Source organism: Centroberyx gerrardi, chromosome 14 (assembly GCF_048128805.1).
Source record: "Centroberyx gerrardi isolate f3 chromosome 14, fCenGer3.hap1.cur.20231027, whole genome shotgun sequence".
NCBI classification, from domain to species: domain Eukaryota; kingdom Metazoa; phylum Chordata; class Actinopteri; order Beryciformes; family Berycidae; genus Centroberyx; species Centroberyx gerrardi.
The window spans coordinates 19,326,938-19,341,533 of NC_136010.1; the positions used below are offsets into that span (position 1 = coordinate 19,326,938).

The following is a 14,596-nucleotide window of genomic DNA, read 5'->3' on the forward strand; positions in this document are numbered from 1 at the left end:
AATTTACCCAACTTTTTGTTTGCAGAATACAGTTTACACATCAGTTTTAATGTTTTATGATATAAATTCATATTATACATCTTACAAGATAGAATCAAATTGATGTGAGTTATATAAAGATAGGGGGAAAAGCATAACGTTCTGAAAACATAATTGATTCTTGTTTATGTTGGCGGTTGTGTTGGCTCATAATGCTCACCAGCTGCAGGTCGTGTAGTTTACCCACCTTTTTATTTGCCACTACATCACCGCCCCTGTCTACTAATGCGTGAACAGTCTCCATGCGTTCGTTCCCTTATTATAACCCCGGGCAATCTCAGTCGCTCCCTTAGAATAAAGCAGCGCTGTGATTGGACGGGCGGCTCGGCTCGTCTTTACTCCGCGTCCAATGATTTGTCTGACGTGGCGACGCTTCACATGCCCTCGACCAGCCCGTGACGCAGTCCCGCTCTTCCTCCTCGTCGTCTTCCTCCCCTGGGCTGTTCCGGATGAGACGCTGCGCTCCCGCCGCCCCTCTGATCCTCTTATCGGCGAGTAAGCGGCCAAGATGGATGTTGTAAACCAGGTAAGGCTTTGGGGGGAAAATCATCTATTTTTATATTGTTTTCTTTTGTATCTGATGTTATTGTGATTTTTACCTGCCCATTTTTCCATTGCCGTGCACTTTAGTAGGCCTATAGATGTATTTTTTTTCTCATAAATCCGCCGACCTTTAGGTTGAAATGCAGGGCTTTCAATGTCTTTGAATTGTAATTTAGATATTTATGTAAACACTGCAATGATCATAAGGCGCTACAGACCGCGGTGTAATTGGGTAATTTTGCACTAGTGCTGCAGTCGATATGATGGAGCGGCCCGCTGACAGTCCAAAAAATGTGTAGGTTGTCCAAAGATTGCTGCAGCAATGACATTTCGCTATGGAAGGAGAGGATGTAGCCTATTATCCCGAGTGATTCAGCTAATTGATTTAGACTGGCCACATCTCAATTAGCCCGCTGTTGCTAAAATAGCAAACATGAATCTGATTAATTTCCAAGGCCCTCGGTGTTTTCGGATAACCGCAGTAGGCCTGACACAGAATAGGGCAATCTAATGAATCTCTGTGGCCACGGATAGCGGTATGGTTTGTGATAAAGCCAACAAGGCTTTACTGGAAATGAAGCGCAGACTATATGAGGATATCAGTGTCCAAAACAGCATTTTGTCAGTATTGCCGTCGTGCGTCATCTGTTTAATATGGATGTTTGGCAAACAGCAGCTAGAGAATGAACGTCAGGCGACAGGCGCAGGGTAAAAGTAGCCTACAGCCTCGGGCTGAGAGAAAACCATCACTACTGCCTGCTCCTGTGCGGCCATTTATTGATGCACAGAGGGACACACCGCCTTCTTTGCGGTGTCGCATTCACCTGCGCATAGGCTGCTTTCGCCTCTTAAATGAAGATGCCTGATTGAGGCGAGATTCTCTTCTAAATAAATATAAAGAGTGCTGTCAAGTGTTCAGCTGGACACAGAGAAAACAGTATGATAAGCAGCTTTGTCTAATTGTAATGCTGTCAGGGGCTCTCTCTCGCGCGCGCGTTTTAAGTGAGCGTCAGTATTACTGTAGGTGTAGCCTACACCATTTTGTACAAAAATGGCAGCTTTGGCAGAGATAGTTGGATCACCTTGTTCACTGCCTTGCTGAGCTGGATTGGCTGGTAAGTAATAAACACCCAGCAGGTGCCAGCAGTAGGCCTGTTGTTAGGCTGTGAGGTAATTAGGTTCAAATCTTTATCATGTTTTTAATCATCTAACTCTTTCTCATCTCACCTCCTGCTGTCCGGTCCACTGAGAGACTGATTTTATGCAGAAGGGGTCAAAATCACTGTAAAATATTTTAGAAAACTCCAGTGCTGATTGCTGATTTTTGTTTTGACAGTTGGTGGCCCAAGGGCAGTTCACAATAATCAAGCAGCCTTTGGGATTTATAAAGGCTCTACAATGGGTAAGTCCTCTATTTTACATATTTCTTTGGTAATTGCAAATAATGCCATAATAGTTGTGGGCATAGGCCTAATGTAAGACTATTTTCAATGTTTAAAAAATATTTCCACAGAAGAAAATATTAGAATGGATAAACTACTTGGCATGGTATGGTTGTTTACAATAAATAATGATGGCGTGTCCTGTGCTGACAGATTTGTGCCCTTCTGTCACACAAAGGTCATAAAGCTGTGCATGAGGCTTTAAAATGGTCGTCTCTCTACACTGTTAGAAAAAAAGGTTCACAGTTGTACCCTTTGTCTCTGGGGCTTTATCTTCTCTGTTTCCTCCAGAAACATGAGCTGCTCCTAAGCAGTAATTACTACATGCTTATGTGAATTAAAATATTTACTGAGGTTAATACTGAGCTGTCCCTTTTATCCTGATGGTGATGATCCTGCCCATCCTCCCACTCACCACCAGCAGGTCTGTGCTGGAGAAACCAGCAGGACGTATTATGTCATTGTTGTAGTAACACTATGTCAGCCCAGTGAAAAATATAATGAGGATTTGGCTGCCTCAAATCCCTCTTAGAGGGCGTAACCCGTGTATAGTGCAATGCATTTTTCCTGTTTGTTGGGTGCATTCCCTTCCATTAGATGATGGGGCCAGAAGACTCCCTATAGTCTGTTTATTTATTGAACCAGCGCAACTTATGAAGAGAACAGAAATCTTCTAAAAAAATAAATAATAAATGGATTAATTTCAATGATTTAATTTAATTTAGTCCAAGGATTGGCAAATTTCTGTAACATTGATTAGTGGCCCATTATGCATTTTTGTTGTGTGAATATCATTAAACAGGGCCTACTTCACACACACACACACACACACACACACACACACACACACACACGCCCTGTCTATAATCAGATAATGCATTGACTGGCATATTTGGTAGATTTATCAATGTTTGCAGTTCCATTTATTTAGATACACCCAAGGCAAACCAAGAGCAGATGTAGATGTTGCTCTTTTCTTCTCTAAGTTACTGTGTCTCCAACATGGTTAAATGCCATACACACACACACACACACACACACACACACACACTACAGATTATTATGCTATACTCAAAACAAATGACATAGATGGTGCTGCAAACCATCACAAATATCTCAGTATAATGTGCTGTCGCCCATATGTCCTCCATCAAGAGCATGCTCACACAGAAGAGGCTGAAGGGTTAACAAAATGGTGGTTCTCTATCTCAGTATTTCTCATCCTCAGCATGAAAACACACTTATTGCAACTTAGGTGAAAACATACGTGCCGAAGGAACGCAGACGCTGTAACGGGCTATGCAGATTGGCCAGAGAGGAGTCCGAGGCGTGCGGCGAGTGTTAGCACATGGGTGTACTGCATGACTCTGTAGTCCTTCCCTGGAGCTGTGTGAGTGTGCCAGCATCTCATCGCTGCCACCCTGGGTCATAGCGAGCCGACCGGCCAATCAGCAGCCACGCTCAGGAGGCCAGGGCCCATGAATCATCTGTCAGAGAGCCTGCGTGTCTCAACGTCAGACTAGAGGAGGAGCTGCTGGAGCCGCTGCGCTCTCTGGATTAATATGGGCATGCATTACCAGCATCATAGCGTGGTTGTTTTTTTTAGGACAGGGGATCCACCCTTCTCAAGTATTTTTCTAGTTTCTGAGGCAGTGTTCGGTGAAGAGAGGCAGGAAATGAGAGAGAGAAGAAGAGACAGAGAGAGAGAGATGCTTGTGTATAGTAGAATCAAACCCAGTGCCAACCCATTACAACCCTGTACATGTATTGTCTGCGGCCTGATTCATTGTATATTTAGTAGATATCATGGCAGCATTTTCTTTGCAGCCAGTCGTCTCTCTGCGCTGTTATGCTTTCATAGAAAAAAAAAAATGCAAAACAGTAATTGTCAGCGATGCTTGCATTCACATTCTTATATTTGTCCCTTGTTGCCTCCTTCCATACTCGGTTGATCGGTTTATATCCCCAGTGATTTCTTATTCAGTAATCGACATGCTCTAAGTCACTACTTATTTAACCTAGATGTAGACCTTGATATGAATGAAGTCCTGTGCTTTTGAATCCCCATATATGCAGACTATACTGTAGGCAATTCTTCCCTGCTCTTAGAGGGAGCTGGCTATGGATTGGATCAGTGTAGGCGAGTCCAGTATGTGGGGGTGAGGATGTGTGATTTGGTGATTTTTTTTCCCAAGTTCTCTGAATATGAGCATGAAAATGACACATATTTGTGATAGTTTGCGCGGACCATTTGCTATGTGTGTGTGTGTGTGTGTGTGTGTGTGTGTGTGTGATATTAAAATAGAGTGTCCCTGTATGTGTGACTCATGTAGCTTTGCCAACCTCCCCGCCCTGCTCCCACTCTGGGGAATAGTGCTGACAAAGCCTAGATTTGATGGATGCTGGAAGACATTGAATTCCCAAATAAAGCTGATGTGGAGCTCAACCGGAGCGTCTACAGCACCTAAAAACAGCCCCCTGCCCCCGCCGCTACAAGACGGCACTCTGCTATCTTAAACAAGAATTTCACCTGCATTCAAATTTCTAGTCTGTGACTCACTCCCTGCGTGGTTGTTCAGCAAACCAAAAAAATGTCTGTTTCTCGGATAAGAACATGAAATGAGGGCCTTATTCGCATTGGCGCAGTCCCTAATGTATAACCAAGGCTGTTGGTTTTGTAGTAGCTCAGGGATCTTTTGCTATTCAGCAAAGGCAATCATGGCTCTCTGTGGTTATTACTCAAGTGCCTCTGTGGATGGCTTGTACAGCTGCTCAGTGCTTCCCTGAGGTTTGAGGCTATTTCAGAAAGTACATGTTTATTTCTTAGTTTATTGTTCCACTGTGTTCAGTCTTCAATCACGTAAGTAACCACCAGTGGTTTTTGTTCTCATACACCAGGCATCTACGTTGCATTGTGTGTGTGTGTGTGTGTGTGTGTTTGCACGTGCACTAGTATGCATTAGGATTAGACCGACATATTAGTTTGCCAATATATAGTGGGTCGATATTGGCTTTTTATTAAATATACCATGTGGCCCACTGCTAAGATGGAGGTTCCTCCCTGAACACAGCTACATAAGGCAGTCTGTAAAACCTGATATTAAATTCTGTTTTCTTTGCACATTTTATTCATTTAATCAATGAATAAATACATAATTATGTTTATTGTATTTTTTTTTTTTTTTTTCATTCTTAAGGTCTGATGTATCCCAGAGTTTCTCCTACCATTGAATGGGTGTGGTGGGTCAGCCTGCCTTAAAGAGCTGCTAACCCACCTGAAAGGATTTCATCAGTCTGGGTTTCAAAGGAGAGTTTTAGTGTCACATGACGGTCTAAATGCTGATTCTGTGGCTTTTCCACCCTGACAAGAATAAAAGTCAGGGGGAAACACTGAATACTGAAACAGATTTTTTGGCATGAAAATGGTCACGACACAAAATATTGGCTATTGTCGACATCAGTCGTGTGTATCAGCCTTCAAACCCTCGTATGTATGTTTTGTGTGAGAGAGAGAGAGAGGGAGACTGAAAGACAGCCTGAGAAAGACAGTAGAAGATATAGATCGTTTGTCTGTGTGCAAAAATGTGTGTTTCTCAGCACAGACGAAGCACACGACAGCATACCAGCAGCAGTAGAAACCAGACTCTGCCTCCTGTGTGTGATGCTGCCAATAGCGTTACCATGGCACCTAACACGCAGTCTGCTGCCATTTCTTTTCTCAGCCTGGCTGGCCCTCTCCCTTCCTCCTCCATCACTCCTCCATCCAGTCATCCATCACCTTAACAGCCCAGCCCATCTTTGTGGTACGGCGCCTCCTGTTGAAGCTCAGTGCTGGTTTTGTTTGGATAGTGATTTATTGATTGATTTTTGTTTTTCACTCTGAATTTTATTGCCTCAGTTTTTGATACACAGACTGACAGTGTGACTTTTACATGCAATTTGAGGTGGTAGAGGTTTTTTTTTTTTTTTTTTTGCATTAATGTTCATAAACAACAAAATAAGCCTTTAATTTCAGTTATAAACTACGAATGTTCTAAAAAGCTTAATTTCCATTTACAAGTAAAACTCTTCAAGAACATGCGCATATTTACCTTATTTACCATCTCTCATACCCTCTTCATATGATTCAAATGATGTCATTTAAATCATTGTATCATTTCGGTATGATTGAGTAGCAGCCTGGTGGAGAGATCATCAACCAGAGAATCCACTCCCTTACAGTGAGTGTTCATCCCTGCCAAACTGTCCCTGAAGAAGACGACAAGGCCCAACATGTATGCTTTCGACCTGCATACTGATCCCACTTGTGAAATGTAATCCTATACGTGTCTCAGAGGGAAACTGAATGCACAGAAACGAATTCCTGACTACACGGAGCGTAATATGGAGACTGGGAGCGCTAAATCCTTTGAAAGGCCCTAAAAAGTTTTATCATGATGGAAATATCTGCAGAAAACATGCAGGACCATGAGGTGGTTATACTAAATAGAATGATGCATGAAATAGATTTTGGTCGTTGGAGAATCTAAATTTCTGAAGATGAAAAGTGTCAGTGTGCGGTGTGTGAAGTGCACAGGATTGTGCTGACATTGCAGTAGTGATAGGTTGTGCAAGGGTAACGATAAATTGCAATGCTATTGCTACAGAGTTACATCCTGTTTTTCTCAATTGAATTTAAAGGGAAAATCCTATCTAGATGGGACTCATGTTATGCTGTCTATTCCTGTAGTCTTATACGGTTCAGTTTGGATTTGTGAGCATGAACAAGATTCTCTCAAAGGTTGAAACAAGAGAGCTGAGACATTAGTAAAAGCCCTGTAGCTGCTTCACAGAGTGAATGGACAACCAAGTTAGTGGACAAGGTGGCAGTATCCAAGATGAATTTACAGGGACATTTCCTGGTTCATACATTCAGGCACTACAATGTAATGAAGCTCAAATATTCTGTAAGTCAGTCTCAGTGTAGTAGCTCCAAATTTGCCTCTTGTTGATAGCAGAAAACTAAGATCATAGGAATAATGTAGAAAATGTGTCTTGAGGTGGATTTCAGCTCCAAGGCTTCACTGCAGATGGCATATCCTCTCTCTCTTTGCCACCTTTCCTTGAAATTGGCAATATACTGTGCTGTATGTCAGCAGTACCAACCCCCCTCTCTCACACTAACACTGCCACTTTCATCACATCTACGCTCATCTGCATTGATTATTAAAACCTGTTAATTGGCCTTTTTCCCAACAACAAGAAGAAGAGAAGGTGTTGGAGCAGTGGATGTTCTGTTTGGTGCAGAGAGAGGACACTAGAAAATAAAATGCCCCTGCGGGAACAGGGATGGATGAGTAAAGCTATCGCAACAATGTCCGCTTTAGGCAGCTACTGTGGGTAAATCCAGCAAAACAGCCCTTGACTCACATTGGCTAACAGATTACTGTAAATAGTTTAGTGTGTTGATGCCTGCAGCAGGTAGACTGTACTACAAGACTAAGTGGTAAGAAGGAAGTGACGTGTGTGTGTGTGTGTGTGTGTGTGTGTGCATACAAGCTCACGTGTGTGTGTGTGCGTGCGTGTGTGTGTGTGTTGTGACTGGCTTTACAGTAGCTTATAGTGCTTGTGTTTGGTGACAGATGGTAGAGCACCTCAGTCAGATTAATAGCCGGATTTTCCATCCAATCGGATCTGGCCTGCAGCGTAGGAAGGGTGTGGTAAAAATAGTCTGACTTGACTAATCTGCTGTGTGTGAGAGTGAGTTTATCTCTAGACGTGTTTGTTTGTGCAGAACACTTGACTATAGGTGGGAGCTGAAGAACAATGAACTGTACGCACCTGAAATGATAAACAGGCAGTATCTTCAGGAGCAAAAAAAAAAAAAAGCAGACAAAAAACATCTATTATAACAACAGAAAACAGCATTTGCACAAGCACATATATGTTAAATGCAGTTGTAACCATGGCAACAGGTGCAGCCCCTGCTCTGTAACCTGGCGATAGCGCTGCATTGCACTCTGTGTGCCTTTGTCAGCAGTTTGCCATGATTGGTGGAACGCTGGTCTGCTTGAGACGTTGCAGATGGAGAAAAGCGTCTGTGGTTTGCAGTGTAAACTTAGTGCGGTCGCCTGTTTTACACTGGAGCTCTTTGTTTATATAAACATCATTGCACCTAAATAGGAGTGTAGCAGTTGTAATCTTTGCTCAGCCAATCACTGAAGAAAGCACGCTTCAATAATGACACCACTTGATTCATTCTCTATTTTTTCACAATTTTTCAATGGGATGTCAAATGTAACTCGATGTCACATGCAATAAAGCAGAAGTACGTTTTTGCTCACTGTGTCTTTTTCCTTCCTCTTTCTCCTGCAGATCTTTGCAATCTTCGCCTTCTCAACATGTGGCAGTTACTCCGGCATGTTCAAGATGAGTGTTGAGTGTAAAAACCGGTCGGAGAGTGACCTAGGCATAGAAGTAGAATTTGAATATCCATTCAGGTCAGTATTCTGTCATTACTGTGACGCCGCTGTTGTAGCAGAGATGCACATTCACCTGAAAATACTCATTTAGCACATGTATCAAAATAAAGCACAAAATACAGAATAGTACATATTTGAAACAGTGAGATTTGAACATGTATGAACAAATAAAAAACATCATCACATATCAAATTTTAAAAAATCACCAGTGAAGCCAGGAGACTAATTAATTTGTCAAGTGTGTTAGCCTCTATTGATGAGATATAATGTTAAACCTTGCTTTTTAAGTTTTGATTCATCCAGCCTGAACGCCCTGTAATATCAGACACGAGGCTGCAGGGAGAGTCATGTAATTGCCACTAGATAATAGACATCTACAACAGTGCAACCTGTGCTATCTGGCTTTTGTCTCATTGGTTCAGAACTACTAAGCCTTTACTTGTCTTCCTGTGCTGGTCTGACCTGAGGCCTCATGATGCAGGCAGATTGGTATAATTAGATTGTTTTAACAATGAATACTGTAATCACCTTGAGCTACTCAGCACTACAAGGGAGAAATGGTTTGAAATGCCACTTTTCCCATTAAAATGTCTGCTCTCAGAGAAAGTATATCTCTGTTTTTATGTTCCTCCACCATTGTACATGGTATGACATGATGGCGTGTGTGTGTGTGTGTCTGTCTGTCTGTCTGTGTATCTGTGTGTGTGTGTAGACACATTCTTGTGAATAATATAACACAAAAACAATACTACATGATAGAAACTTCATACAAGTCGATGATCTGATTAGATTTCAGAGCAACCTACTGTAAATTTGCATATATAAATGATTTTCTTGAAACTACTATAAACTCCTTAAAGCTTTAAGATACAGAGTTCATATTAATACTGCCCTGTGTTATGTGAAGACCAGTATGTCGACGTAGACATATTTGCTAATTAATGCTTAATTAATGACCTCATTAGCATAACTGGTTATGTTTAAAATATCATGGTGATTATGGCGGGACATTAGGCAGCTCAAGTGCCTCTTGTTAAAATAGTGTCCTCTGCAGTATCTCGTTACAGATCACATGAATAATTTTTGTCACATTCCAAATTCAAATTACAAAATGAATACATATTTCAAATGAATGTAGGGGAAATACCGCCTGTCTCTGTGTTGCACTGCTTACTTCCTCCCTTGATCAATGATATCTGTCACAAGCTGTTTCACATTATTTCCACGAGAGCTGTATCACCAATTATTTCTTTTCTCTGCTCCTCCTCCACGTTCGCTCTTCTCTCTCTCTGTTTGCTGCCGCTCTCAGGCTCCATCAGGTTTACTTTGATGCCCCCACCTGTAAGGGAGGGAACCCTGAGCGTCTATTCCTGGTCGGGGATTACTCCTCCTCAGCCGAGTTCTTCGTCACCATCGGTGTCTTCTCCTTCCTCTACTCCATGGCAGCCCTCTCTGTATACTGCTTTGTGCTGGAGAAGTACCGTGAAAACAACAAGGGGGCCCAGATTGTGAGTTTGTGCATTCCTCACATTTCAGTTGCATATTGGATTATGGTCGTATAATTGATACTGAGTGTTTGATGGGAGTAAAGGTGGTGGTGATGATGATTATGTTTTCTTGCTGACCCACAGGACTTTGTTGTGACGGCGGTGTTCACCTTCATGTGGCTGGTGTCTTCATGTGCTTGGGCTAAGGGCTTGTCGGATGTGAAAACAGCCACCGACCCCGACAAAGTCACCACCCTCATCTCCGCCTGCGACGAGCAGGAGAACCGCTGCCGCGAGGTGTACGACCCCAAGGTGTCCGGCCTCAACACCTCTGTGGTACGTCCCGGGTGATCCTAACATCTGACATCCAATTCTATTCTCATTTTTACCAAACTGTATGAACAGTTGACATGAAAGCAAGTTACTACTATAACAAACACTGATCTGTTGCCCTTCCGCTCCGCAGGCTTTCGGCTTCATCAACCTGATCCTGTGGGCAGGAAACCTGTGGTTCGTGTTCAAGGAGACCGGCTGGATGGCCGCCTTCGCCGGAACGTACGCCCCGTCTCAGGAGAAGCAGCCCGCCCCTGATTCCTTCGGCCAGGCAGGCTACGGCCAGGAGGGCTACGCTCAGCAGGACCCCTACGCCGGCTCCCAGGGAGGCTACCAGCCCGACTACGGCCAGCAGGGAGGCTACAACGAGGGCGGAGATTACAGCCAGGGCTACGAACAGCAGCCCACCTCCTACTCTAATCAGATGTGAGCCTATCCAGTCAAACCACAGCTGCAGGATGGTGAGTCCACTGATGAATTAACAGATCGTGTCCCGCAGCCTAGACCAGGATCTGTGCCAACACTCAAGCCTATACGGACTGGTTAGAACAGTATGGAATAGATCACATTATATATAATGTGTTTTAGTGCTGGTGATAGTCTTGTGTGGCAATTCTACACATTTTAATGTGCTATTTTTGTAACTTTCTGTCTTGATTATCATAAGCACAACAAGCTTAATCATGTAGAAATATGGCTGTATTTATTAGGGTCAGATCAGTATATCAGTTTGCCAGTACATTGGGCTGATATCGGCCTTTATTAAATATCAGATATTGGTCATGTTTTCCACTTTTCAACCACCATATGATGGAGGTTCCTTCCTGAACACAGCTACATAAAAACAGTCAGTAAAACCTCCAATGGAATTTTATTTTCTTTATTTATTCATTTAATTGTTCAATTATACTTTTGTAGATTCATTCTTCATTTAAAGGCCTAATCTATCCCAGAGTTTGCCTGCCGTTGAATAAGTGCGGTGGAGAGTTTTAATGTCACATGATGTTCTTACTGTAATGCTTTCAAAAAGCTTTTCCGCCCTGACAAGAATAAAATCCTGGGAAAAACACTGAATAATTGTAATGCTCCGGCATCAAAATGGTCAAATTTAAATACACTGAATATCGGCACAAAGTAGCTGCTTTCGGCGACACCAGTCTAAAAATATCGGCCTTACAGTATTTATTTATGTATTCAACATGCAATTCATATAAAATGACCTTTGATGGTTGTTTAATATTTTTCCCCTTCCCCTGTCTCTTGTTTCTCTCCCTCTTTTCACAGGGTGACCTTGTGATTTTGGAGTGTGGTTCTTGACCGCCACCTGCATCTCCACACTCCTCTGTTTGTCTGTTTGTGTATCTGTGAGTCGACAGGCGGAGGGGGGGAGGCATGGAGGGTGGGACCCGGTGGGGCCTGGGGAGGGAACACCACAGGGAGCGGGGAGCGGGGTAAAGGGGAAGTGGGTCCTTGCTGTAACATGCTGTTTATTCTCGTGTTGTATTTAACTGTAGAAGACAACAGAGGATTGTCTGTTTGGTTATACGAGAAAAACTTGAATACAATACCAAAACATTCATTGATGAACAGTTAAGATAAATCTTGTAATGGAAAAGACTTACATTTATGAAAAAATTGTAGTAATATTTAACTTGGGAGAATGTATTTGTCTGTGCTGTGTAAATATCAACATGCTGATATATATTATTATACTGTATGTACACAGTTGAATAATTGTGCACTCCATATTAGTTGTTATACAACAAATGTTGAGCACAGAGTTATTCAATTGCATTTACTTTGGTTCTGTTTAGGAGCTCACATAGTTTAGCCCTCTTGTCCTTCAATTCCCTCGTCATAGATTATTCATACCACAATGAATTTTTTGTTTATTCATTTCAGAATATGTGAACATCTTTTTTTTTTTATTTTCTCATCGTGCTTTTTTATTTGATTGGCATTACTGACAGAAAGAAGAAGAAAGCAGAAAGGAATTATGACTATGAAAAATGTTGTCGAGGATGAGTGATGTGTAGTAATAGCAGAGGCAATAGCAGTGAGTTATGTGAGTATTTATTTTTGTTTGTTTTTATATTTATTTTTTCCATATCATTGTCAGGATTTTAGCTCTTGTGTTACACAGAAAATGTAAAAACCTGACATATAAAAATCAAAAATGCATAGGGTAATGAAAATTAGTGAGCATGGTAGCATCTGATATTTGCTAATACTATGCCGTTCCCAAAACTGCTGTAGTGTGCTATCGGTGTGAAAATTGTGAATCAGGGAAGTGAACAACTGTTTAGCGGCGTGTTTGTTTATTTGTTTGGATTTATGTGATGGCATCAAACAAATTTTGTCAATGAACCTTGTCCTGTTTTGATCGCCTTTTATGTGGTCCAGGAAGTAGTAAGACAGAGTCATATAGTTTTTTAACCGGCGTTTCTATTGCACAGTAATCAGCGAAATAGCTACATATTCACATTAACATGTACTGTAGGTAAAGTGAGAACAAAATATACTACATGGCGCTCTTGTGCTGTTTTGACGACCATGCTCAAGCCATGGTGAACAAGTTATACTCTGAGGCGGTCTGAACAATATGTCTCCACTTATATTTCTCCTGCATCCCCCCCATTCCTCCTTTGTCCCTTCTCTCTCTGAAGGCAAGCGAATTTACTGCATGCATCTTACTCCCTAAACCCCTAAAGCAGCCCCCGAACAAATTCGAGAGGTTGAGGCTAAAAAGCTGCAGGAAAAAGTGTTACACTATAAAGTAACAGTGTGGTATGTTTGATTCATGGTATTGGTTACTGTACAGCACATACACAGCAGCTCTGCTATATTCTACACAAAGCACAGAGTAAGTACTGCAATAATTATCCCTTTCAAGAAAACTACACTTGTCCTACTGCCAATCCTCTGTTTGGATATATAAGAGACGAAGATGTTTGCCAAATGGTAAGAGACGTGTCTTGATTGGTAGTTTTGCTTCCACAGTGTTCATCGAAACAAATTATTCTCCATCTATATCGGTCTTGGATTCACTCATTTTTTAAATCAGGGTTATTTGAATCAGGCAGTGTAGAAGCACCTGGCTTTCTCTCTTCCTCTACGGCCCCTCTCCCCCCTTCTCTTTCCCCCCTATTTTTCTCTATCTCTCTCACTGTAGCTCTTATAAATATGCTGAGATGAAATATACTCTGTTGTTAGTGGTGAATGATGTCTTGTGGTACTCTCTACGCCTTTGGATAGTGCTGTGTTTATTGTGTATGATGTATTCATATTAGTATTTATGATAATGATAAGTCAGAGAAAAAAAAAATATCCAAGACTCTCCAGAATTCTACTGTATTCTTATTATATGGAATCCATGTGAAACAAAATGAAATAAACTTGAAATTATTCTGTTGAAGGTTAAACGTGTGTTTCTGCTTATAGGTGTTGGTCTTGGATGCCTGGTTGATGCTTGATTGATACATGTGTCATTTTAAGGGGAGTCTGCATTGTTGTTTTTTTCTGTTTACAGGATTGAGTTGGGTTTACTGAAATTATATTTCAAAGTATGTTAATACAAGTGAGTTTTCTTTATCAGTTACAACAAAGCCATCAGAATGGACGCCCAAAACAGCTGAAGAAAATTACCTAAAAACCACTGTTTTACTATAAAATGTGATCTGAACAAAAACGGTACAGCTGTAATAGACTGTGTCCAATTAATTTCGGTACATTTTTGTAGACTATTAGAAAATGCAGGATACAGACATTCAAATCATTCGTGGTTTTAGCCAAATTGTACTATTGTAATATGCAGGTTAGTTTGGTTAGGAGTGTCTGGCTCCGTGGCGGCGCCTAGTGGTCGGGGAGGATATTACCAGAATCCACTAGTGGTTTCTCTCCCCTCATGTTTGCCAAATTTGGTGATTTGTTCCACCAAGTGCACATTAACCCACCTTGAGACCTTTCTCGCACAGGAATACAGTGTAGTCAGGTGGGGACTAACCGCAAATGAGAATTAGCCCACTCCTGTCTTTTTTTGTCACAGTCCTGTTCCTCTATGCGGTGGCAGCTGTAGCACTGTGTGGGCAGGGCGGGCATGGTTGACTAGTGACAAGAAGACTGCGGGCACTGTGGCCAAAGCAAATGTATTAGCGTTGACTATTCAAATTTCTTTCTGTTGATTTAAAATTTCGATTTGCATACATGTGCTGTATCAGGAGTTATGTTCCATGCTAAGTAAATCAACCAACACTTCTAAACCAACACATTCAGCCACTAGTTATGCTGCCTT

At 41.8% G+C, this 14,596-nt stretch overlaps 2 protein-coding genes across 2 annotated transcripts in view; both read left to right on the plus strand.

Moving 5' to 3' along the window:
- The window catches only part of fam110a (family with sequence similarity 110 member A), a 141,791-nt gene that overhangs the window by 92,927 nt on the left and 34,268 nt on the right, over window positions 1–14,596 (plus strand). The window lies entirely within an intron of this gene.
- On the plus strand, window positions 484–11,643 carry LOC139911298 (synaptophysin-like). Its single transcript, XM_071898801.2, has 7 exons — window positions 484–565; window positions 1,919–1,984; window positions 8,379–8,503; window positions 9,795–9,993; window positions 10,117–10,308; window positions 10,439–10,766; window positions 11,590–11,643. The coding sequence occupies exons 1-6, from the start codon at window positions 548–550 to the stop codon at window positions 10,733–10,735; spliced, it is 897 nt and encodes a 298-aa protein (XP_071754902.1). The 5' UTR covers window positions 484–547; the 3' UTR covers window positions 10,736–10,766; window positions 11,590–11,643.